We start from the raw sequence: 26,622 nt of genomic DNA on the forward strand, positions 1-26,622 counted from the left end.
AACATAGAGACCCAAATCACTGGCCACTTTAATAAATTGATTTAATAAAGGTATCGATAATCACTTTAAATAATGCCACTTTAATAATGTTTACATATCCTACATTACTCATCTCATATGTGTGTATACTGTCTTTCATACCTTCTGTTGAATCTTGCCTATGCCGTACGACCATCGTTCATTCATATATTTATATGTACATATTCTTATTTCATCCCTTTAAGGTAGTTGTATGAAGTAGTTGTTGTGAATTTGTTAGATTACTTGTTAGATATTACTGTGCTTTTGGAACTAGAAGCACAAGCATTTAGCTACACTCACATTAATACCTGCTAACCATGTGTATGTGACAAATACAATTTGATTTGATTTGATATTTAAGTTTTTGGAAAATGTGGTCGCATAAGAAACTGAGGGAGATTTTACCATAGTTCTCTTACCAAACTTTTTATCTCCACAGTTCTTCCAGTCAATGTGTTTTTATGAAATGTTCTGTGCACATTGTTCAAAATAGTCCTTGTGCATAGAGTTGTATGGTTGTTAAACTTTGAAATCAATAGCTTTTGTTTGGAATGCATTTTAAAGTGGAATTGCCCTTCTCTTTCTCTTACCTCTTACTACACGTGCCTCTGCTTCCTCATCTCACACACACACACACACACACACACACACACACACACACTGAGCTGCATTGTTTGTAACCTCACTGCAGACTCTTTCTTCCTCTTTTTCATCATTAACTTCACCCAGTGGTGGAAAAAGTACCCAATTGTCATACTTGCGTAAAATTAAAGATAACTTAGAAAATTACTCAAGTTAAAGTGAATGTTACTGTCACGTTCTGACCTTAGTTCCTTTGTTTTGTCTTTGTTTTAGTATGGTCAGGGTGTGAGTTGGGGTGGGCAGTCTATGTTCTTTTTTCTATAATTTGGGATTTCTGTGTTTGGCCTGGTATGGTTCTCAATCATAGGCAGCTGTCAATCGTTGTCCCTGATTGAGAACCATACTTAGGTAGCCTGGTTTCACCTTTGAGTTGTGGGTGATTGTTTTCTGTTGAGTGTTTGTGTATTCACCAGACAGAACTGTTTCGGTTTCGTTCGTTCATTTTGTTGTTTTTGTTCAGTGTTCTTTTACTTTATTAAAAAGATGGACACTTACCACGCTGCGCATTGGTCCTCACCTTCTTCCACCGACGACCGTTACAGTTACCCAGTAAAATACTACTTGAGTAAAAGTCTAAGAGTATTTGGTTTGAAATATACTTAGGTATCAACAGTAAATGTAATTGATGAAATATACTTAAGTATCAAAACTGAAAGTAAAAGTATAAATCATTTCAAATTCCTTTAAGCAAACCAGACAGCACTATTTTCCTGTTTTGTTATTTACGGATAGCCAGGTGCACACTCCAACACTTAGACATCCTTTACAAACAAATAAGTTGTGTTTAGTGAGTCCGCCAGATCAGAGGCAGTAGGGATGACCACTGAGAGTTGTTCTCTCGATAAGTGTGTTAATTTGACCATTTTCCTGTCCTGCTAAGCATTCAAAATGTACTTTTGGGTGTCAGGGAAAATGTGTGGAGTAAAAACTACATTTATTTTCTTTTGGAATGTAGTGAAGTAAAAGTTGTCAAAAATATAAAAAGTTAAGTACAGATAACACAATTTCTTTTTTTACTTACAGTGCATTCGGAAAGTATTCAGACCCCTTGACATTTTCCACATTTTGTTACGTTTACAGCCTTATTCTAAAATGGATAAAATAGTTTTTTCCCCCTCATCAATCTACACACAATAGCCCGTAATGACAAACAAAAACAGTTTTTTTTAAATATCACATTTACATAAGTATTCAGACCCTTTACTTAGTACTTTGTTGAAGCACCTTTGGCAACAATGACAGCCTTGAGTCTTCTTGGGTATGATTCTACAAGCTTGCCACACCTGTCTTTGCTCTCCCGTTCTTCTCTCAAGCTGTCAGGTTGGATGGGGAGCGTAGCTGCACCTCTATTTATAGGTCTCTCCAGAGATGTTCGATTGGGTTCAAGTCCTGGCTCTGGCTGGGCCACTCAAGGACATTTAGATAGGCCACTCCTGCGTTTTCTTGGCTGTGTGCTTAGGGTCGTTTCTCCTGTTGGAAGGTGAACTTTCACCTCAGTCGGCGGTCCTGAGTGCTCTGGAGCAGATTTTCATCAAGGATCTATCTGTACTTTGCTCCGTTCATCTTTCCCTCGATCCTGACTAGTCTCCCAGTCCCTGCCTCTGAAAAACATCCCCACAGCATGATGCTGCCACCACCATGCTTCACTGTAGTGATGGTGCCAGGTTTCCTCCAGGCATGACACTTGGCATTCAAGCCAATGAGTTCAATCTTGGTTTCATCAGACCAGAGAATCTTGTTTCTCATGGTCTGAGAGACTGAGGAGTGGCTTCTGTCAGGCCACTCTACCATAATGGTCTGATTGGTGGAGTGCTGCGGAGATGGTTGTCCTGGAAGTTTCTCCCATCTCCACAGAGGAACTCTGGAGCTCTGTCAGAGTTACCATCTGGTTCTTGGTCACCTCCCTGACCAAGGCCCTTCTCCCCCGATTGCTCAGTTTGGCCGTGTGGCCAGCTCTAGGTAGGGTCTTGGTGTTTCCAAACTTCTTCCATTTAAGAATGATGGAGGCCACTGTTCTTGGGAACCTTCAATGCTGAAGAAATTATTTGTGAATGGTGTTGTAGAATAATGTAATAAGATACTGTAGTATGATGCTGTAGTAGGATGGTGGTGTGTGTGTGTGTGTGTGTGTGTGTGTGTGTGTGTGTGGCATCTCCAGGGTGCCTGACCAGGATTCATTTGTTAATCCCAGGGTGTTAACTTACCAGCACTATACTGTTCCTGTCCATCAGCCTGAAACCTCAATCTTAACGCTGCATGTTAGTTATTCCCCCTGGACCAGAGGTCACGTCATTACCTAGCAGAACCTCTGAACAACAAACTCTCCTCCAATGTGGGGGGGCTACATGGGAAACTGGCCTTGGAGTGATCCCATGGAGCGGCTTGTTTGTATATAGGCCCAGGCCTTAGCCATGCTCACATTTCCTCCCCCTGGACGGACCAAGGCGGCAGGAAATGTGGACCTTTGGTCTGTGTGCCAACGTTGTGTGTGTGTGAGTGGGTGGCTGGGACTAGCTTTGAGTACCATTAACCTCTCAACACCACAAACAGGAGCTGGGGACTCAGGGGCCTGGGCCCTCTGATGTCTAAAGGCTTTGGATGGTTTGGCTATACAGGGCCACATTGGTACACAACACCACAGGGACACCATATAGCATTTTTTAAATTGTTTTAATCATTTTCGTTGTTGTACATAAAACACTGTAAAATCACCAGGAAATTAACTGTGAAAGGAGATCTGAAGTGAAAGGAATTCTGTTCCCAAGTATTCCCACGCATAAATAGAGAGGCATATGCGATCGTATCCCAATGTAATCACTAATCAAGGTTAGAAATGATTCTGTTTTTGTTTCCGTTGTAATTGGGATTCTTGGAGTCAATTTTCAGTGTACAAATATTTATAACTATGTTCCGACCCCTCAACCATCCGCTCAAGGCAAAATCAGTCCACGGCTGAATGTAATTGGGGATCCCTGCCATAAAGGCTACCCCACCTGAATGGCCTCACTACAGCACCATGGTCATGTTCTTGGCCACATAAAATGTTAAAACGTTTTGCAACTAAAATGAGCATGTCTTATTGGACAGTTCCAGGTAGTCCCTCCCAGTTTGGTCTGTTTTCTTCCATTTGGTACCTAATGAACATGACACTGGTTTGGACAGCCTCTGGTATTCAGAGTGTCATTTTAAAACCAATGCATTTTTTGGGGAATCTAATCACCAACATATCATCAAGATCATCAGCAAATGCACTTCTTAAATCTTTACACAGTGAGACAAGGACAAGGACTGTGCCGGGAGAAGTTGGGCCGTAGTTCGTTCGACTAACCTAAGGGGGAAAGTGGAGAAGGTCACTGAATGTTACCACATTAACATTTAGATGACCTGTTTTTCCTGCACTTCCTCTATACTTTATGGACAGAAACAACTTTTTCCAGAGAGGAAATTATAAAGATAGTTGGGCTTAGCCTTTGTTGAACTCATCAGTGGGGTGGAGTGATGGAGGGAGGTAGAGTCTGATGGAAGTGAAGGAGGGAGGGAATGTTGACTGTGCATGTCCCATAAAGAGTAGGAATGATGTAGTAGGATGGTCTTGTAGAAGGCGGTTGTAGAAGGCGGTTGTAGAATGATGTAGTAGGATGATGTAGTAGAAGGCGGTTGTAGAATGATGTAGTAGGATGGTGTTGTAGAAGGCAGTTGTAGAATGATGTAGTAGGATGGTCTTGTAGAAGGCGGTTGTAGAATGATGTAGTAGGATGGTGTGGTAGAAGGCGGTTGTAGAATGATGTAGTAGGATGGTGTTGTAGAAGGCAGTTGTAGAATGATGTAGTAGGATGGTCTTGTAGAATGATGTAGTAGGATGGTCTTGTAGAAGGCAGTTGTAGAATGATGTAGTAGGATGGTGTTGTAGAAGGCGGTTGTAGAATGATGTAGTAGGATGGTGTTGTAGAAGGCGGTTGTAGAATGATGTAGTAGGATGGTCTTGTAGATGTCGGTTGTAGAATGATGTAGTAGGATGGTCTTGTAGAAGGCGGTTGTAGAATGATGTAGTAGGATGGTCTTGTAGAAGGCGGTTGTAGAATGATGTAGTAGGATGGTCTTGTAGAAGGCGGTTGTAGAATGATGTAGTAGGATGGTCTTGTAGATGTCGGTTGTAGAATGATGTAGTAGGATGGTCTTGTAGAAGGCGGTTGTAGAATGATGTAGTAGAATGGCGTTGTAGGACGGCGTAGTAATTGTGTACCCCTGACAAAAACTGTAGACGACTCACTCATCTCTTCTTTGGCTGCTTAGCTGAGAGACAGACTCTCACTCCTGCTCGCTCTCTTGTCTCTCTCTGGCTCTCGTCTATCTTTCTTCCACCCCCCACCCCCACTCCTCTTACACTTATCGTCTCATCTCTCTCTCTTTCTCCACGTCCACTTCTCTTTCTCTCATCTATTTATCTCTCTCTCTCCTCCTCTCCTTATCTCCTCAGCATACAGTGGAATGAGCAGGCTGAGGTGGGGAGATGCCTTACGTGGATCGGCAGAACCGGATCTGTGGCTTCCTGGACATCGAGGAGAATGAGAACAGTGGCAAATTCCTCAGACGCTACTTTATCCTGGACACCAAGGAGGGTAGCCTGGTGTGGTACATGGACAACCCACAGGTAGGACAGCAGGGTGGTAAACACACACACACACACACACACAGAAGCTGACAGAAGCACACGCACAAATATGCAGAACAGACATAGTGTAGTTATTGACTACATACAGTACCAGTCAAAAGTTTGGGCACACCTTTATTTTTACTATTTTCTACATTGTAGAATAATAGTGAAGACATCAAAACTATTAAATAACACATGGAATCATGTAGTAACCAAATAAGTGTTAAACAAATCCAAATATATGTTATATTTGAGATTCTTCAGCCACCCTCTGGCTTGATGACAGCTTTGTACACTCTTGGCATTCTCTCATCCAGCTTTATGAGGTAGTCACCTGGAATCCATTTCAATTAACAGTTGTGCCAAGTTAAAAGTTAATTTGAGGAATTTATTTCCTTCTTATTGCATTTAAGCCAATCATTTATGTTGTGACAAGGTAGGGGTGGTATGTAGAAGATAGCACTATTTGGTAGAAGACCAACTCTATATTGTGGCAAGAACAGCTCAAATAAACAATTACTTTAAGACATCAATACTTTAAGACATAAAGGTCAGTCAATCCGGAAAATTTCAAAAACGTTGAAAGTTTCTTCAAGTGCAGTCACAAAAACCATCAAGTACTATGATGAAACTGGCTCTCATGAAGACCACCACAGGAAAGGAAGACCCAGAGTTACCTCTGCTGCAAAGGATAAGTTCATCAGAGTTACTGGCCTCTGAAATTGCAGCCCAAATAAATGCTTCTCAGAGTTCAAGTAACAGACACATCTCAACAATCAACTGTTCAGAGGAGACAGCGTGAATTAGACCTTCATGGTTGATTTGCTGCGAAGAAACCACTACTAAAGGACACCAATAATAAGAAGATAATTGCTTGGGCCAAGAAACACGAGCAATGGACATTAGACTGGTGGTAATCTGTCCTTTGGTCTGATGAGTCCAAATTTGAGATTTTTGGTTCCAACCACTGCGTCTTTGTGAGACGCATAGTAGGTCAACGGATGATCTCAGCATGTGTGGTTCCCATCGTGAAGCATGGCAGAGGAGGTGTGATAGTGTGGGGGTCCTTTGCTGGTGACACTGTCTGTGATTTATTTAGAATTCAAGGCACACTTATCCAGCATGGCTACCACAGCATTCTGCAGCGATACGCCATCCCATCTGGTTTGCATTTAGTTGGACTACCAGTTGTTTTTCAACAGGACAATGACCCAACACACCTCCAGGCTGTGTAAGGGCTATTTGACCAAGACGGAGCATGATGGAGTGCTGCATCAGATGACCTGGCCTCCACAATCACCCGACCTCAACCTATTTGAGATGGTTTGGGATGAGTTGAACCTCAGTGTGAAGGAAAAGCAGCCAACAAGTGCTCAGCACATGTGGAACTCCTTCAAGACTGTTGGAAAAGCATTCCAGATGAAGCTGGTTGAGAGAATGCCAAGAGTGTGCAAAGCTGTCATCAAGGCAGAGGGTGGCTACTTTCAAGAATCTAAAATATTAAATATATTTTGATTTGTTTAACACTTTTTTGGGGGTTACTACATGATTGCAAATGTGTTATTTCATAGTTTTGATGTCTTCGCTATAATTCTACAATGTAGAAAATAAAGAAAAAACATTGAATGAGTGGGTGTGTCCAAACTTTTGACTGGTACTGTACATTTCACGGAGGAGATCATGAGTTAGGCTATGATGCTCTCACCTCCCTCAAGTCATCAGTCTCTCATGTCTGTGTGTTTAATCAACGCATGCCTTTAGGCTGATGTCATTTCTTGAGTGGGCAGCAGCTGACACGGCCCTATGTACTTACAGTATGCACTGGAGTAGAACATTAGCGGTAGGATGAATTTAATAGTTGCTTCTGTTTGGACTGACCTAATCTCATAAAGTATTGCACTGGATTGATCCGTCTGGTCTGGCCAGACCACTCTGGGCCATCAAGAGGAAATGTGTGTGTCGTCGGCTGGGGAGATGATGCTACGTCTGGGGAAACCGAGTCGAGTTACACGTCTGCCCAGACGTCCGTCCGTCCGTCTGTCTGTCTTTCCCTCCCCCAGATATTGGTGTGAACAGAAACAATCAGACTTAATGTTTTACAGGTCTATTAAATGCATGTAATCTGTTTGGTGGGGAGTGGGAGCTCAGTGAGGAATACCTGTACAAAGACAGACTGGGTTATGCCCTCAAAAAATGATATCATTTATTGATGCTGCCCTGGGCTCTGAATTAATAATTTCAGTTTAGTTTCCATCTCCTTCTCCAAGACTTGAAAATCATTTAATGTCTTTATCACTGTTGAATCCTCTGTTTAGAACCTGCCCAAAGGAGCTGAAAATGTTGGCTCCCTCAAACTCACCTACATCTCCAAGGTCAGTCAAGTTGTCCAATAATGTTATTGAATTAAATCCTGTCTGACAGACACAGACATGGCCAACCACAGTCTTAGGTGTGAACATCTGTCTCATTCTCTCTCTCTCTCTCTCTCTCTCTCTCTCTCTCTCTCCCTCTCTTGCTCTCTCGCTCTCGCTCTCTCTCTCTCTCGCTCTCTCTCTTCCCCCTCTAGGTGAGTGATGCCACAAAGCTGCGACCAAAGGCGGAGTTCTGCTTCGGTAAGTCCTAAAACCTTTGGATTTGATTCAGTGTTTGTAAAACATTACTGCTAGTTGTGTATATGAGTATGTTTATGTATTGTCCCTCTAGGAGTGTGCTGTCTGCTGGGTTCTGTGAAAGAGGAAGCATTGGGAGGAAAGTGGGGGGGCACTGGGCAGGGAGTGTGGGGGGGGGGGGAGTAGGGGGCAGCTTGTAGCAAAGACACCGTTGACCTTTAGCTATTGAACTAGAATGATTTTATTTAGTTCACTAAGGTCGATGATGTGAGCCCCCCGTCAGTAATTGTTTCACTGTTCACCTGTCCCCTCTTTCCATAGATTCCCTCCCCCCTCCCTCCCTCGCGGGGGTTTGAAAGGGACCATTTTCTGTATGACGTGCTGTTGTTCAACAGTCCCTTTGTCCCTCAGCGGCCCCAGTCAAGAGTATACAGTAGCTCCCCCACTCAATAGAAGGAAGCAGTAGGATGACCCACCAGTGACCGCCAAGAGCTGGCTCGACCCAACCATGTTGTTCGATGAGCGGGGGTGTCGAGTTTGGGTCATGGGTGGGGGTCTTTCCTGCATGACAGGATGCTGGAGTCCAAATCGGAACCCCCCTCTCTAAAACTCTGGGATATTTTTAACCTAGGTATTTGCATGATCCAGGTCCACTTTTGGATAGTCTCATCAATCTATTCCAGTACTGTAGTTTTACGATTACCTGACTGTCCAAATATGAGGAAAACCTACCTCAGCCCTGACTGAGTCTAGTGTGTGTATACACGTGCATTTGCATTTGAGTGTGTGGGTTGGTGCGCTTTGGTGAATCATTGTGAGGATCACAAAACTGAGACATTGAATAGGACGGTGGAAGACAGTCCACTGGTATTATGTCTCCTTGAATAGGACGGTGGAAGACAGTCCACTGGTATTATGTCTCCTTGAATAGGACGGTGGAAGACAGTCCACTGTTATTATGTCTCCTTGAATAGGACGGTGGAAGACAGTCCACTGGTATTATGTCTCCTTGAATAGGACGGTGGAAGACAGTCCACTGTTATTATGTCTCCTTGAATAGGACGGTGGAAGACAGTCCACTGGTATTATGTCTCCTTGAATAGGACGGTAGAAGACAGTCCACTGGTATTATGTCTCCTTGAATAGGATGGTGGAAGACAGTCCACTGGTATTATGTCTCCTTGAATAGGACAGTAGAAGACGGTCCACTGGTATTATGTCTCCTTGAATAGGATGGTGGAAGACGGTCCACTGGTATTATGTCTCCTTGAATAGGACGGTAGAAGACGGTCCACTGGTATTATGTCTCCTTGAATAGGACGGTGGAAGACGGTCCACTGGTATTATGTCTCCTTGAATAGGACGCTGGAAGACGGTCCACTGTTATTATGTCTCCTTGAATAGGACGGTGGAAGACGGTCCACTGGTATTATGTCTCCTTGAATAGGACGGTGGAAGACAGTCCACTGGTATTATGTCTCCTTGAATAGGACGGTGGAAGACAGTCCACTGGTATTATGTCTCCTTGAATAGGACGGTGGAAGACAGTCCACTGGTATTATGTCTCCTTGAATAGGACGGTAGAAGACAGTCCACTGGTATTATGTCTCCTTGAATAGGACGGTAGAAGACAGTCCACTGGTATTATGTCTCCTTGAATAGGACGGTAGAAGACAGTCCACTGGTATTATGGCTCCTTGAATAGGACGGTGGAAGACAGTCCACTGGTATTATGGCTCCTTGAATAGGACAGTAGAAGACAGTCCACTGGTATTATGTCTCCTTGAATAGGACGGTAGAAGACAGTCCACTGGTATTATGTCTCCTTGAATAGGACGGTGGAAGACAGTCCACTGGTATTATGTCTCCTTGAATAGGACGGTGGAAGACAGTCCACTGGTATTATGTCTCCTTGAATAGGACAGTAGAAGACAGTCCACTGGTATTATGTCTCCTTGAATAGGACGGTGGAAGACGGTCCACTGGTATTATGTCTCTGTTAGGGAGGGGAAACATAATACTGCCGGACAAAGGTTGTGTTCCAAATGCCACCCTATTCCTGATAGGGAAAATGGAAATGTCTCTCTCTGGATTCTGAACATGGGACTCAGCCGAGCACTCTAAACAGCATGTGTCAGACTACTTAGCAGAAATATGTTAGTGAAATACAGAGATGCATAATTAAACTCTGCTAATGGGCCTAACTGACAGAAGTGCTGCTGTGGCGCTTAAAGGCGCTGCATGATCAATCCAACGTCTGCATTGGCCATGCAGCGTTTACGGTGATAGTGCCTCTGCAGAAGGCAGGGCAGAGGTGTTGTGAAGGAAGTTGTCAGGGAAGTGAGGCTGTGTTTATACAGGACCTCCCGCCCCACCTACAGTCAACCAGTCATGTCAATGCGGAGCTATTGATTTGGGTGGTGCACGGCAATGCAGTACGGAGCACAATTTGGCCTCTGGAGGCGCCACAATTGTGTCACACCATCCATATGGCGGCCCGAACACATTTTGGGACACACACCTTGACTTTTCTCACATTTAGTTACATCTCTGCCCCTCATCTCTGACCCTCTCTCCCACTCCCTCTCTCTGCCCCTCCCCTCCTCTCTCTCTCTCTCTCTCTCTCCTGACCCCCCTCACTCTCCTGCCCCTCTCCCCCCCCCCTCTCTCTCTCTCTCTCTCTCTCTGCCCCCCCCCTCACTCTCCTGCCCTCTCTCTCTCTCTCTCTCTCTCTCTCTCTCTCTCTCTCTCTCTCTCTCTCTCTCTCTCTCTCTCTCCTGCCCCCTCACTCTCCTGCCCCTCCCCCTCTCTCTCTCCCCCTCCCCCTCTCTGCCCCTCTCTCTCTCTCTCTCTCTCTCTCTCTCTCTCTCTCTCTCCTGCCCCTCTCTCCTCTCTCTCTCTCTCTCTCTCTCCCCTCCCTCTCTCTGCCCCTCCCCTCTCTCTCTCTCTCTCTCTCCTGCCCCCCTCACTCTCCTGCCCCTCCCCCTCTCTCTCTCCCCCTCCCTCTCTCTGCCCCTCTCTCTCTCTCTCTCTCTCTCTCTCTCTCTCTCTCCTGCCCCCCCTCACTCTCCTGCCCCCCCCTCTCTCTCTCTCTCTCTCCTGCCCCCCTCACTCTCCTGCCCCTCTCTCTCTCTCTCCCCCTCTCTCTCTCTCTCTCTCTCTCCCCCTCTCTCTCTCCCCAGTCATCAATGCTGGTATGAGGAAGTTCTACCTCCAGGCCAATGATCAGCAGGATCTGGTAGAGTGGGTCAACGTGCTCAACAATGCCACCAAGATCACAGTGAGTCCCCTGCCCTGTCTCTTGTCATAAGTCTCCCGTAGTACAATACCGTTTCCATCTCAACACCGGCTAGGAAAGGACCTGTGATTCAGAATTAGGATGTGTTATCCCAGTTCAGCTGGCGTGAGTGAGTGGGATGGAGGAGGATGACAAGGCCGGCATACCTCACGTGTGTCTACTGTCAAGTCAACAGTGGAGAGAAAGACATTATGAAGCACTCATCTGCTGGACCCAGGAACCCCTGTTTGTTCCCTACAGGGCATCCAAACCCCTCTGGGCGGGGGATCTTTTCTCTTACTGTGTCACTGAGGGCCCATCTGACTGGCCCTCACAGATACAGACACACACACGGACACACACACAGGCAGGCACGTACATAGACACACACTCGCCTTGCACAAATGTAAACGCAAACACACACACAAGCAAGCAAGCACACAGGCACGCACACACACACACACACACACACACCAAAGCACACAGGACAAAGGGGAAGGCGAGTGCTCTGAGTCACGGACTGTTGCTACAGAAAAGGAAGTAATGGGACAGCACAGAACAGGGCAGAACAGAACAGAACAGGGCAGAACAGAACAGGGCAGAACAGAACGGGGCAGAACAGAACAGGGCAGAACAGAACAGGGCAGAACAGAACGGGGGAGAACAAGACAGGACAGGGCAGAACAGAACAGGGCAGAACAGAACGGGGGAGAACAAGACAGGACAGGGCAGGACAGAACAGGGCAGAACAGAACGGGGGAGAACAAGACAGGACAGGGCAGGACAGAACAGTGTGCTTTCACTGGGATTCACTGGAGAGGATGTTCCTCTCTAATTCCTCTTATAAACTGGGTGGTTTGAGCCGTGAATGCTGATTGGCTGACAGCCAAGGTTTATCAGACCGTATACCACGGGTATGACAAAACATTTTTTTTATTGCTTTAATTATGTTGGTAACCAGTTTATAATAGCAATAAGGTACCTTGGGAGTTGCGTCGTGCCTAAGAACAGCCCTTAGCCTTGGTATATTGGCCATATACCACACCCCCCGTGCCTTATTGCTTAATTAAACCACATCCATGTATGGAACATGGACTGGGCGTTAAGTATAAAGTAACATAATAATAAGTTATGTAATAACTTCACAATATACGCACTGTATTGAAGTTTCATCAAACTCTGTTGACTCATGTTCTCTTTACTGAGTTTAGTCCTGCCGCTGACACTGTAACACAGTCTCACAGTCCACTCAACAAGGTCACGCACACAGACGCACACACACTCACACATATTGTACCACACACTTCTACAGACGGCTGTCAATGTTTGACTGTGTGTGTGTGTGCACTGGAGTGTGATACCTGGCCTGAGCGCACACACACACACACACACACACACACACACACACACACCAATCGATTACCCCAGTCACCACTCAGTGTAGCAGTTTCTCTCTTGAGCCCCCAGGCTAGAGTTGATGGAAAATAGACTAACGAGCAGGCAGGGAGTACATCATCATGTCACTACAGAGACCGCTGAGGGACACATCTAACAAGGTTTTGGGGCATGTTGGCCCGATGCACTCTGGGAGTTGATGTTTATTTGACATGTTCCAGGTGCCAAAGTCGGGGGATGGCCAGCCCAGTGCAGAGATGACCCAGGAGGGGCTGGGTGCCACAAAGCAGATCTCCTATAAGACAGAGATCATAGGTGGAGTACCCATCATCACTGCCACACAGGTAAGGAAGATGCACCAGTCTGGCCCAGCACTAACCAGGCCCTAACCAAACATCAGTAAGGTTGCAAACATTCAGGAAACTTTACCAACATTCTCAGATTTTCCAGATGTCCCAGATGGGATATTCCTGGAATCAAGAAGGAATAAGCAGGATATCCTGGATTCCCTCACCTGGGATTTCTGGAAAACCTGGGGGAGTTTCTGAAAATCTGCAACCCTTAACACGAGTAAATAGACATATCTGACATATGTTTGAAGGCCATTTGCTCAGCTGTGGCTTGGAACAGTTCAGTCCAATCTGTCAAATTGGGACAGTAACAAGCAACATTCCATAACTGAGTTTTTGTTCCCTTAGTAACTTGATTTCAGCCATGTTAATCAGCTATATAAATAGATGGTCTGACTGAATAGAAATGTCCATGGATCAGGCGATCTTTTAGATAGTGACAGACATTGAACTTAATGTTCCTCTGAGGAGGAGCTCACTGTGTGGTGTGTTTTCTGGTACGTATGAGCGGTACCAGTCATATCCTGTCTTGTGCTGGTATATGGTATGTAGCAAGGCCTCTTAAAAAACACGGGCTGAAAGTGAAAAGTTACATCCAGATGCACAAGCTATGATGTCACTTCCTGTGTGGGCAGTGGCGGTGCAGTGGTCTGGCCTCAACTTCAGATTATGGAACAGCCAGTGAATTCGCTATCATTATTGTTTGCTGTAAACACACATTTATAGTCACTGGAGATGAAGATATGGTGGGGGGCTTGCCACACACACGTATGGGATTGTGTGTGTGTGTATTTGTGTCTGTCTGTCGTGTGTGTGTGTGTGTGTGTGTGTGTGTGTGTGTGTGTGTGTGTGTGTGTTTGTACACTTACCTGTGTGTGTCCTGCGGTGCAGGAGCAGGGCGACGGGGGGCAGAACGGAGCAGAGCGGGGGGGCCAGCGGAAGGCCCACAGCCAGCTGCCCTACTTCCTGGGGCGAGGGGCGCAGGACCAGGCGCTCATCAAGGCTGGATACTGTGTGAAGCAGGGAGCCGTGGTGAGTAGAGACGGTACAGACAGTGGGCGAACTCTTCCCGGTGCTGTAGCACTAGAAGCCCGCACTAGGACCATGGTCGCGTTCGTAACGGAACTCAATGGAAAACGTTTTTGCCGTGTGGTTCCTAATGAGTACACCACAAGCTCAGAGGGATTCTCCCTCAGCTACAAGCTTTTTATACTAGCGGAATTCCTGGCTGTGTGTGTGTGTGTCGACCTATAGGATTATGATGTGTTGGAGTTGGATAGCAGCAGGCATCTGACCAGCTGTTTCATAGGGTGAATTATATCCCTCATCGTTGTCCTGCCTTTGACCTAACTTCTCTTAGCTAATCTATTAATGGAACATATTAACCACAGTAATCCAGACATTCTAAAGCAACCAGTGGCCCTATACAATGTCGGAATAGCTATCAATTAGCAGAATTCTTAGCAAGTCAAAAGGATTTGGAGGAGCTGGAAATGTTGACTGCCATCTGTGATGTTTTCCTTTCTCTTCCGCAGATGAAGAACTGGAAGAGGAGATACTTCTTACTGGAGGAGAACGCAGTCAGCTACTTTAAGTCAGACCTGGTTAGTGGGAATGTGTCTCTGTCCTCTCCTCCTTCTGTGGGCGGCTGTGATTAAGGTGACACACACTCCACACAAAATTACCTTGAGCCACCCACGCCAACACACACCCACACACAATTCAAAGGAGCTGCCTGACCCCGTTGGCTAGCAGCTCGTCTTTGTTTTGCACCTGTGTTTCACAGACCCCTAGAGCTCCGGACAGACACACACAGATTAGATAAGAGCCGACTCCAGGTCTGTGCATTGTTGCAGGCTCCCAAAGCTCTTGGCACAGCTACTAATAAATAGGACTTCCAAATGGACAAGCTGGGTTTTGATTCATCATCCATGCTGGCCCAGATTCTCAGCATTTCTATTCTGTACTGTAGCTAGATGAATGCAAGATTGTTGATAAATCTGTTTGTCCCACTCACATTCTGCACCTCCTCTCTCATGGTCTGAGAGGTAGAGAACGAGTTCAGACAAGAGGGACAAGTTTTCTCCCTCCTTTACTCCCTACGTTTTTAGGATAAGGAGTGGATTGTGTAGTGAATGAGCTTGTCTCCCATTGGCCCTAACAGATTTTTGGACAATTTAGAATGTTACACACCACGTATAGCCACGGGTATGCAGCATAAGGGCATAAGGCGAGACCCAGATGCAGACATGGGAGGCAAATGGTTTGAGTCTTTGATATTTATTATAATCCAAAATGGTAGGCAATAGAATGGTCATGGATAGGCAAAAGGTCAAAACCAGTTCAGAGTCCAGGAGGTACAGAGTTGCAGGCAGGCTCGACATCAAGGCAGGCAGGTACAGAGTCCAGAAACAGGCAAGGGTCAAAACCGGCAGGACTAGCAAAAAGAGAATAGGAAAAGTAGGAACACGGGAAAACCACGCTGGTTGACTTGAACATACAAGACGAACTGGCACAAAGAGACAGGAAACACAGGGATAAATACACCGGGGAAAATAAGCGACACCTGGAGGAGGTGGAGACAATCACAAGGACAGGTGAAACAGATCAGGGCGTGACAAAATTGTCAGAAAATCTGAAAATGGTGGTGGAAAATTGTGTTTTATTAAGACATAGTGGTGGGAAAGTATCCAATTGTCATACTTGAGTAAAAGTAAAGGTTTTAATATACTTAAATATCAAAAGTAAATGTAATTGCTAAAATATACTTAAGTGTTAAAAGTAAAAGTATTTATAATTAATTAAATAATTCATAATTAAGTAAACCAGATGGCACCATTTAAAAAAATACATTTTTACGGATAGCCAGGGCACACTCCAACACTCAGGCATCATTTATAAATGAAGCATTTTTTTTAGTGAGTCCCCCAGATCAGAGCCAATAGGGATGACCAGGGATGTTGTCTTGATAAGTGCATGAATTGGACCATTTTCCTGTTGTGCCAAGCATTAGAAAGGTAACAAGTAATTTTGGGTGTCAGGAAAAGGCCAAAACGGCATCCCCAGCCACGTCCTCAGAGAATGCGCAGACCAGCTGGCTGGTGTGTTTACGGAATATTCAATCAAGCCTTATCCCAGTCTGCTGTTCCCACATTCTTCAAGAGGGCCACCATTGTTCCTGTTCCCAAGAAAGCTAAGGTAAATGAGCTAAACGACTACCGCCCCGTAGCACTCACTTCCGTCATCATGAAGTGCTTTGAGAGACTAGTCAAGGACCATATCACCTTCACCTTACCCGACACCCTAGACCCACTCCAATTTGCTTACCGCCCCAATAGGTCCACAGACGACGCAATCGCAACCACACTGCACACTGCCCTAACCCATCTGGGCAAGAGGAATACCTATGTGAGAATGCTGTTCATCGACTACAGCTCAGCATTTAACACCATAGTACCCTCCAAACTCGTCATCAAGCTCGAGACCCTGGGTCTCGACCCCGCCCTGTGCAACTGGGTACTGGACTTCCTGATGGGCCGCCCTGGGGGTAGGTAACAACATCTCCACCCCGCTGTTCCTCAACACTGGGGCCCCACAAGGGTGCGTTCTGAACCCTCTCCTGTTTCTCTGTTCACCCACGACTGCGTGGCCATGCACGCATCCAACTCAATCATCAAGTTTGCGGACGACACTACAGTGGTAGGCTTGATTACCAACAACGACGAGACGGCCTACAGGGAGGAGGTGAGGGCCCTCGGAGTGTGGTGCCAGGAAAATAACCTCACACTCAACGTCAACAAAACAAAGGAGATGATTGTGGACTTCAGGAAACAGCAGAGGGAGCACCCCCCTATCCACATCGACGGGACAGTAGTGGAGAGGGTAGTAAGTTTTAAGTTCCTCGGCGTACACATCACGGACAAACTGAATTGGTCCACCCAACAGACAGCGTTGTGGAGAAGGCGCAGCAGTGCCTCTTCAACCTCAGGAGGCTGAAGAAATTTGGCTTGTCACCAAAAGCACTCACAACCTTCTACAGATGCACAATCGAGAGCATCCTGTCGGGCTGTATCACCGCCTGGTACGGCAACTGCTCCGCCCACAACCGTAAGGCTCTCCAGAGGGTAGTGAGGTCTGCACAACGCATCACCGGGGGCAAACTACCTGCCCTCCAGGACACCTACACCACCCGATGTCACAGGAAGGCCATAAAGATCATCACAACAACCACCCGAGCCACTGCCTGTTCACCTCGCTATCATCCAGAAGGCGAGGTCAGTTCAGGTGCATCAAAGCAGGGACCGAGAGACTGAAAAACAGCTTCTATCTCAAGGCCATCAGACTGTTAAACAGCCACCACTAACATTGAGTGGCTGCTGCCAACATACTGACTCAACTCCAACCACTTTAGTAATGAAAATGGATGTAAAAATGTATCACTAGCACTTTAAACAATGCCACTTAATATAATATAATGTTTACATACCCTACATTACTCTTCTCATATGTATATGTATATACTGTACTCTATATCATCTACTGCATCTTTATGTAATACATGTATCACTAGCAACTTTAACTATGCCACTTTGTTTACATACTCATCTCATATGTATATACTGCACTCAATACCATCCACTGCATCTTGCCTATGCCGCTCTGTACCATCACTCATTCATATATCTTTATGTACATATTCTTTATCCCCTTACACTTGTGTGTATAAGGTAGTTGTTGTGGAATTGTTAGGTTAGATTACCCATTGGTTATTACTGCATTGTCGGAACTAGAAGCACAAGCATTTCGCTACACTCGCATTAATCTGCTAACCATGTATATGTGACAAATAAGATTTGATTTGATTTGATGAAGGATGTTTTATGTACGAGACGGTCCACGGGGGAAACAAGTGTATTACCGGGAATACACATTAATCCTAGACGATAGTGCAGATCTAGCGAGCACTATTGGATGTCTCGGCTAGGCCTGGGTGTGTTCTCTCTCCAGACCACTTAATCTCTCCATCCTCTCCTACTAAAGTACCATTAGGGCCTCTAACCCAGGGCCAAAGACATGCAGAGATACGTCTCTTATAGAGATTATGCTGTAATTGAGCCAGTGTGTGTGTGCGTGCGTCCGTGCGCGGTGTTATAGGGAGACAGGGGTGTTCCCTTTAGGGATTTTGCGTCCAAACCGTTCAAAAGTTTGGGGTCACTTAGAAATGTCCTTGTTTTTGAAAGAAAAGCAAATGTTTTGTCCATTAAAATAGCATCAAATTGATCAGAAATACAGTGTAGACATTATTAATGTTGTAAATGACTATTGTTGCTGGAAACTGCAGATTTTTTAATGGAATATCTACATAGGCGTACAGAGGCCCATTATCAGCAACCATCACTCCTGTGCTCCAATGGCACATTGTGTTAGCTAATCCACGTTTATCATTTTAAAAGACTAATTGATCATTAGAAAACCGTTTTGCAATTATGTTAGCACAGCTGAAAACTGTTGTTCTGATTAAAGAAGCAATAAAACTGGCCTTCTTTAGACTTGTCGAGTATCTGGAGCATCAGCATTTGTGGGTTCGATTACAGGCTCAAAATGGCCAGAAACAAAGACCTTTCTTCTGAAACTCGTCAGTCTATTCTTGTTCTGAGAAATTAAGGCTATTCCATGCGAGAAATTGCCAAGAAACTGAAGATCTCGTACAACGCTGTGTACTACTCCCTTCACAGAACAGCACAAACTGGCCCTAACCAGAATAGAAAGCGGATTGGGAGTCCCCGGTGCACAACTGAGCAAGAGGACAAGTACATTAGAGTGTCTAGTTTGAGAAACAGATGCCTCACAAGTCCTCAACTGGCAGCTTCATTAAATAGTCCTCAACTCTTTCTATTCTGGTTAGAGCCAGTTTGCGCTGTTCTGTGAAGGGAGTAGTACACAGCGCTGTACGAGATCTTGAGTTTCTTGCAAAAGGGTTTTATAATGATCAATTAGCCTTTTAAAATGATAAACTTGGATAAGCTAACACAACGTGCCATTGGAACACAGAAGTGATGGTTGCTGATAATGGGCCTCTGTACGCCTATGTAGATATCCCATTAAAAATCATCTGTTTCCAGCTACAATAGTCATTTACAACATTAACAATGTCGACACATCAATTTGATGTTATTATAATGGACAAAAAATTTGCTTTTCTTTCAAAAATAAGGACATTTCTAAGTGTGTGTGTGTGCGTGTGTGTGTGTGTGCGTGCTGCCGTTGTGCCAGAGCCTCTGGAGGCTTCCCCTGTGTAACTCTACCCTGCTTTATGGTTTAGCAGGATGAGAGAAAGAATTGCATACAGTTATTAGGCTTCAATCTGGACAGGGATCCTATTAGTATAGCATAATGCCAATGATCATGAATACTCCCCTTCTACCTTCTCTGTGTCCTCTCTATTCAATGAACATCAGGAACTAGCACTTGGGTTGTCATGCTCCATTAGGCTTTACTTTTAGTTGTTGCCATGTTGTCATGTTGTCAGGTGAATTACGTCTTGTATAAATGTTCTGTCTCTCGCTCTCTCTCTCGCTCTCTCTCAGGAGAGGGAGCCTCTGCGTGTGATCCCGCTGAAAGAGGTTCACAAAGTTCAGGAGTGCAAACAGAGGTCAGTGTCTTTTTCACGTTAGTCACTGAGCTGAACAGGTTGGCTATTGACGTTGACAGGCATAGTGCCAAAGTGAACGGGACATGGCATGTCTCCCAAATGGCACCCTATTCCTTATTTAGAACACTGCTTTTGACCAGGAATAGAGTGCCATTTGGGACGCAGACATGGCTAACAACTGTAGCGTGCTCACCGATAGGAATACATGTTGGACATGGACCAACAGAGTGGGCTTACCGTCGCCCTTTGATGGCGATGCACTCTTGCATTCACACCCAGTGATTCCTGTCACTGGGATGTTGGAATATTATTGAAAGTGGTGTCATCTCTTTCCATCCAGTGACTTAATGCAGAGGGACAATCTATTTGAAGTCGTCACAAGCTCAAGGACCTTCTACATGCAGGTGGGACATGTTCTTTCTCAGGGTAATAGATGAACATATAGATTTCATTCCAGCAAAACTGACGAAGAGATACAGTCAGTGTTCCTTGCCATTGTCACCCAGTGACCTCCTCCTTTTCTCTCTGTTTCCTACGTGTCTCCTCTTCTTCCTCCCCCTCCTCCCTTTCTAGTCGGACAGTCCAGAGGAGATGCACAGCTGGATCAAGGCCATCTCAGGAGCCATTGTGGCCCAGCGGGGGCCTGGACGCTCAGCTGCCTCTGTACGTATTCAGTCTGGGGCTGGGCCTGAGCCACTGGTCCTGCATACTGGTTCTGCATGACCAATGGGGTGTCGACACTTTAGTTGTAGCCAAGGGCTTGATGGTTAGTTGGATCAGGTGTGGGTCAGAGTAAAAGCCTGCACGTCCTGTAGACCAGTATTGGAGATCTCTGCTCGGAGGGGAGATACTTTACTGTCTTTGGAGGAAATCCATGTTTGAGTCTACATCCGTGTCTCTAGTTTCCAGATGTTTCTGTCTGTTGAAGAGCAAACATTAAAATCCGGTTTGGATGTAACCCATTCACCCACCCACCACCCCAGCTTACAAACTGGACATCACAGTTAGATTTCTGTACCTGTGTGCCGCCTTGATTTTCCTAATTGTTTTGTTGGTTTCCATGTTCTATTTTTGCATTGACATAATTATAGTACACAAGGCAGTATTCAATCTCTACTCACAACCAGGTGATGCAGCTAGATCCACACTTCAAACCCCCAACCAACGGGTACCCTAACACACACACACCTACACACACACACACACACACCCCAGCCCCTCTCCTGTTCTCTCTCTAATCCCTTCCTCTCTCAGCCGGAGTGTCCTCCCCCTCCTCCTCCCATTCTTTCTCCTCTAATGAAGATGTGCACTACTGTGTTCTTGCAGATGCGTCAGGCCCGTCGGCTGTCGAACCCTTGTATACAGAGGTATACATTCCGCAATGGTGAATGCAGCACGTATGTGAGCCCCCGTGTCAGTCAAGCAGCTTCCTCTGTTTGTTTTGCAGACGTAGTCCTAGGTTGCATCTGAAATGGCACCCTTTTCCCTATTTAGTGTACTGCTTTTGACCAGGACCCAAAATAAGTGCACTATATACGGAATAGGGTGCCATTTCGGACACAGCCCTAGTCTAATGTAGTGGAATGGAGCTTTGATGATTGCTTAATCCCCTCTGAAACTCTCAAGCAAGCCCATTTAATAGATAACTTCCATATCATGCTTGAGTGCTGATCATTAGCCCCTCCCCCTTCTCCATCCTAACCTGTCTGGACAGGCATAATCTAATCTGCCATTGATTGGTCAGACTAACTCGCCTGGTCCACATGACCTCACTCCTCCTCCTCCTTCCGGAGCTTAGTATGGTCTGGTCCTGACCAGGCTTCTTTGAAAACCCCCTCTATGTCATTGTTGGTTTTCAGTACCTTCTGCCTCTTCTTCCTCCATCCTCATCCGGCAGGTAGCCTAGTGGTTAGAGTGTTGGGCCAGTAACCGAAAGGTTGCTACTTTGAATCCCCGAGTTGACAGGGTAAAAATCTGTCGTTCTGCCCCTGAACAAGGCAGTTAACACACTGTTCCTAGGCTGTCATTGTAAATAAGAATTTGTTCTTAACTGACTTGCCTAGTTGAATAGAAAAATCCCACTTTAATGCATTTATAACTGATTTTGTGACCTCCAGTCTGCGTGTCTGTTCCTTTATACAGATAATACAGTCATCTGGCCTCCATATAGAACCGTCTTGCGTCACTGGGTTCCAATGTAGCTTGGGAAGCTGTAGTGAAGTAGCCTGTAGTACAGTTACCGGTAGCTGCTAGCTAGGTCTGGTAGCTGCTAGCTAGGTCTGGTAGCTGCTAGCTAGGTCTGGTAGCTGCTAGCTCGGTCTGGTGATACATGTTCCCCCACCTCTCCTAGAAACACACACAGCAATCCTCAAGGTTGACCATTATATCTTCATTCATTCATTCATTCATTCATTGGCTTCAACATCTTACACTTGCCAACTTTGAGACTTTTTAACATTGCCACATTGCTTTTAGAGTCTCTTGTTACTAGCACTGGCTGCTAAGGGGAGGACGGCTCATAGTATTGGCTGAAATGAAGTGAATAGAATGGCAACAAACACATGGAAACCACATGGAGTTCGATTCCATTGATTCCGTTCCAGCCATTACTATACCATTCCGTATAGCCCGTGCTCCCCATTTAAGGTGCCACCAGCCTCCTGTGATGTCTAGTAGTTTGAAGCCTCTCATGTTCTCTAATGACCCAGTAATACTGTGATTTCATGTCAACATGTCCTCATGCACCCCACCCCTTCAACACATACTTATGTTCTCTGAGCTCTACCCATCTATTCTAAATGTCATCCCTCTGCCCATTTTTCCTGGATTCTCGTGCTGTGTCACTTTTTCCATCTATCACTTCCTCATCATCTACTATTTTCACGCCCTTGCTAAAACTAGATACTCCTAAACAGTTTTTTCGCTCGCTGTAACTGGTTATCTTTTCACTAACTTTTGGGCGTCTGTTTTCGTTGTTGTGTCTTTTCTCCCTGTCGTGTTTTTCAGAGATTAAAATGTGACAGTGAGTTACTAACATTCCCCAAGTGAGCTCTACTGTACCATCCCTTCTGCTGCTGCTGCTATTCTGCTTCCTCTTCCTCCAACTACATCTGCTGCCTTTGTTTCACTCCTGCTTCCACTACTGTAACCCTTTGCACCAGCACCACTGTAGATACTACTACTATTACTACTACTACTACTGCTGCTGCTGCCCTGCCCTGCCCTGCCCTGCCACCCTGTGCCACTGCCCTCACTACAGCACTGTGACTGACCTGACTGAGTCCCCTGCGTCCAGTGCTTCTGAATCTGAATGACTTTGTCCCCCTCCTCCGTCCGTTCCCTCAACCCCTCCCTCTCCTACACTATGCAGGAGCACAGCGACCACTCTACCACCAGCATCCCTTCCAGCTTCTACTGCAGCAGCAACCACGGGGGACCCCCCGCCCCTCGCTCGCCAGTCCAGGCAGAGCCACCCTACCCCCAGCCTCAGGGGGGCCCGGGCCCTTACCTGGGACAGCCAGGACTTCATGGGCCTGCTGCCCTGGCGAGGCCACCCGGGGGCACCACCCCGCTCCCGCCTCTCCCTCCAGGAGACCCCCCGCCTGTCCAAGTAAGCGCCTCGTCCCTGTACCACACCAACGCCGACCTGGAGGACCTGTCGCCATGGAGACGGCGCAGCGAAGTAGAGGGCGACCAACCGGAAATCTCCACCCTCAGCTTCGAGGACTCAGACCTGCATGTCAGCCAGGTGTGAGCCTCTAGTCTAACCCCTGACCTTTGACCCCTAACCCCTGCCTCATAGGACACCGCAAGCTCTCACCCATAACCCCACTCCCCTATTCCCTCCACCACCTGACCTTCACTCCCCATGCACAGAACCTGCTCATTGGATGTGGATGCAGGTGGATTCACACTGACACAAGGCGGACTGGACAGTTATCACCAACGACAAATGGAAAGCCAATCAGAAGTTACCAAAAAATGGAGCTGAACCAATCAGAGCCGACCTGGCCCTCAGGAACACAGGAAGTGGTCCCTGGTTGTGATTGGTGATCGTCTACTCTACCCCTGTATCGAGAGCTTCTCTTAACACAGCCAATGGCGTGATGTGTCAGGGCAAGGAGACCTCGTCAGGTGTTTGGTTTTAGTTCAGTCTCTTTTGTTGTTGATATTTCTGTTGGGTGTTGCTCTTTCTCTTTCGTTGTTGATATTTCTGTTGGGTGTTGCTCTTTCTCTTTTGTTGTTGATATTTCTGTTGGGTGTTGCTCTTTCTCTTTCGTTGTTGATATTTCTGTTGGGTGTTGCTCTTTCTCTTTCGTTGTTGATATTTCTGTTGGGTGTTGCTCTTTCTCTTTCGTTGTTGATATTTCTGTTGGGTGTTGCTCTTTCTCTTTCGTTGTTGATATTTCTGTTGGGTGTTGCTCTTTCTCTCTTGTTGTTGGCATTGTGTGGTATGATTCAATAACATCATCCCCTGTCCATTGGCTAAAGAGGTTACTGATTTGGCTTACTCTGCTGAGAAACTCACTGCTCACGTTTCTCCACCTTCTCCTCCTTCTCCCTGACGTCACGTGATTTACTGTTATCAGGGTTGTTGGGCCTAATTTAAAGAGGCGCTAGATGTTATTTTTATTGACAGTTATGTAAACTAAAAATGTGTAACTGTCGACAATGAGACAACCCCACTCATACACACAATGGTTTAGATTTGTATGTACTTTTAAAGATGTTAAATATATTTGATTTTAAGCAGACCATTTAGTTTTTATCCAAAGCATGCCGTTATGGAAGCACCTGATGAAATATGAAACCGGAATCTTAAAAATAACCTGTCGAAATTCCGTGCGCCATTCTTGCTTTCAGGTGTTTTTTGGAGTGAGTGGGTCTTGTGTATATTTATGTTTTCAGTAAATCCTTTAGAAATGCTCTGAAGTCCTTATGTTCTAATGAAAGTTACACCTGTTGTGTTCGTTCAGACTCTCTCTTTCTCTCTCAATCAGTCATACACACACACACACACACACACACTGTCACACCTATGTGTTTTGCCAAATGTAAGTCCTGAACTGTAATGTTATGTGCCTGTCAACGTGAGCATGCATTTGTATAGTGACTTCTCCCTCAGGAGGACAGATATGCACAGGTACAGTACATCTATAGGCCTGTGGGTAGGGCCTTTTAACTGGCACTTTGTGGATACAATATGGGCAGATAATCTGCCCGCTACACTTGATCTGTTTTATGGGTGTTTCTTCGACATCCTCTTCTCTTTTCTACTGTATGAGTACTATACTACTTTTCTCAATGCTGTGACGGTTTGTTTGTGTGTCTGTGGGGGAGACATAGGGTACCTGCGTTGCCAATATGGTGGAAGACGGGAGGAGGGTTTGACCTTTGGCCTCAGCTGTGTGCTCTTCCTGTTTTTACTGTGTTGCACAACTCTTACTGTAACAGCTGCTAAAGTGCCTGCGTTCTTTCTATAGAGGAAAAAAAACAACAAGAAGCTATTTTGACCCTTTTAATTGTGTACCTGATGTTCTTAAATCGTGTGCATTATTTATTAAGTGGAGTTTGAAAATAAATCAATGGATTCAAGTTGGTGTGACTTTTTGCTTCATGTTTGATTTGACTCAAGTCATGTAAATAGTGTAATTTTTGTGTTGGCTGTAGATTGACACCATGTACTGCTGAAGGAAATAACTACATGTCCTTATTTGATCAAATATTTTTATTGCATTCAATACAATGTCTGCTATGTTCTTTTGTAACCCCACATTTTCCAGCGTGTAACTAGATTGCATTTAGAGGTGTCACCAATTTACAGCGTCAACAGTTGCCATTTCAAGGCCTGGTAAGACCATAGGAAAGAACCCGGCAAAGCAGGGTTCTAGCGCCATCTATTGGCATTGTTTATAGGCATCTATGGTCAACTGAGATGGTTGATAGAGGTTTACTGTCAATTGGAAATATTTGTATTATTGATACATCTTAACCTAAGGTAGCAGGCTTAAAAAAAACGCCTGAGCGGCATCGTGACATCCGTTTTTTAGGAGAAACGGAAGTAAGGTTGAAAATACTGTATCCCTGAAAACCGGAAGAATCCTCTTTCTACTGACCCCATGGAGAGTGAATACATCTAAATGTTTAGTAAATATCTATCTCATTCACCACCGTTTGGTCTTCTGAACTACCCACTGTGGTCTTAATGTGAAACCTATCGGTATGAATGATTACGGCGACATCATGGCAGCCTATTCGCGGCGGCAGGTAGCCTAGTGGTTAGAGCGTTGGGCCAGTAACTGAAATGTTGCTTGATCGAATCCCCGAGCTGACAAGGTGAAGATACGTTGTTCTTCCCCTGAAAAAGGCAGTTAACCCACTGTTCCTAGACTGTCATTGTAAATAAGAATTTGTTCTCAACTGACTTCCCTAGTTAAATAAAGGTTCAATTTAAAAAATGTAAAAATTCCCTTTATGGTTTGACAAGAGCCCATAGAGATCTGAGGGAAAGTAGTCCACAAAACTCTGCCTAAACCTGGAGATGGCCTGTCCCTCACACTGAGCAGTTGGCGAGAGCTGTCTGTTGTGACTGAGAGGCCCCTGGTTTCTCGTAGGAAAAAACAGCTGGAATACATTGTGCCCTCGGAGCAGGCCAGGCATGACTCATGGTCACAATGTTATGATGCGTAGGTATAATGAAAGAAATCCTGCTCTGAAGCTCTTGTTTGGATTGGGAACAAAATGGCACTCCTCTTCTGCTCCCATTTGAGACTCGTTAAACGAACATACTTCCAATAAAAACACAGAAATAACAAACTGCTTAAACATATTGGAACAGGTTTCCGAGAGTTTGGATGTTACTGGGAGGGAATGAGTTCAGCCAGTGCTTGTTGTTGCAGCAAATTAGATTCAGGACCTAACAATTGGAATCTGTCTCCATTGTTGAGTTCATGTTTGAATAACTCTGACTTTGATTCAAAGGGACATTCGTAGTGCTTCATTAGATCTCATAAGTTCACACT

General features: G+C 45.4%; 1 protein-coding gene across 4 annotated transcripts in view; it reads left to right on the forward strand.

The window, feature by feature from the left end:
* The window catches only part of plekha1b (pleckstrin homology domain containing, family A (phosphoinositide binding specific) member 1b), a 37,938-nt gene extending 12,743 nt beyond the window's left edge, over positions 1 to 25,195 (forward strand). Inside the window, exons 2-13 of one of the 4 annotated variants that reach the window (XM_029629074.2) lie at positions 5,141 to 5,314; positions 7,633 to 7,689; positions 7,884 to 7,929; positions 11,109 to 11,206; positions 12,820 to 12,942; positions 13,840 to 13,980; positions 14,484 to 14,552; positions 19,536 to 19,600; positions 19,941 to 20,004; positions 20,174 to 20,263; positions 20,927 to 20,984; positions 22,971 to 25,195. In XM_029629074.2, the coding sequence (XP_029484934.1) occupies positions 5,174 to 5,314; positions 7,633 to 7,689; positions 7,884 to 7,929; positions 11,109 to 11,206; positions 12,820 to 12,942; positions 13,840 to 13,980; positions 14,484 to 14,552; positions 19,536 to 19,600; positions 19,941 to 20,004; positions 20,174 to 20,263; positions 20,927 to 20,984; positions 22,971 to 23,362 (1,344 nt within the window). In that variant the 5' untranslated portion in view covers positions 5,141 to 5,173 and the 3' untranslated portion in view covers positions 23,363 to 25,195. Of the gene's footprint in view, positions 1 to 5,140; positions 5,315 to 7,632; positions 7,690 to 7,883; positions 7,930 to 11,108; positions 11,207 to 12,819; positions 12,943 to 13,839; positions 13,981 to 14,483; positions 14,553 to 19,535; positions 19,601 to 19,940; positions 20,005 to 20,173; positions 20,264 to 20,926; positions 20,998 to 22,970 lie in introns of all 4 variants that reach the window. The other 3 variants (XM_029629077.2, XM_029629078.2, XM_029629076.2) reach the window with 3 other exon arrangements.
* The last annotated feature ends 1,427 nt before the right edge of the window (positions 25,196 to 26,622 follow it).

This window comes from Oncorhynchus nerka, linkage group LG23, assembly GCF_034236695.1.
Source record: "Oncorhynchus nerka isolate Pitt River linkage group LG23, Oner_Uvic_2.0, whole genome shotgun sequence".
NCBI lineage: Eukaryota > Metazoa > Chordata > Actinopteri > Salmoniformes > Salmonidae > Oncorhynchus > Oncorhynchus nerka.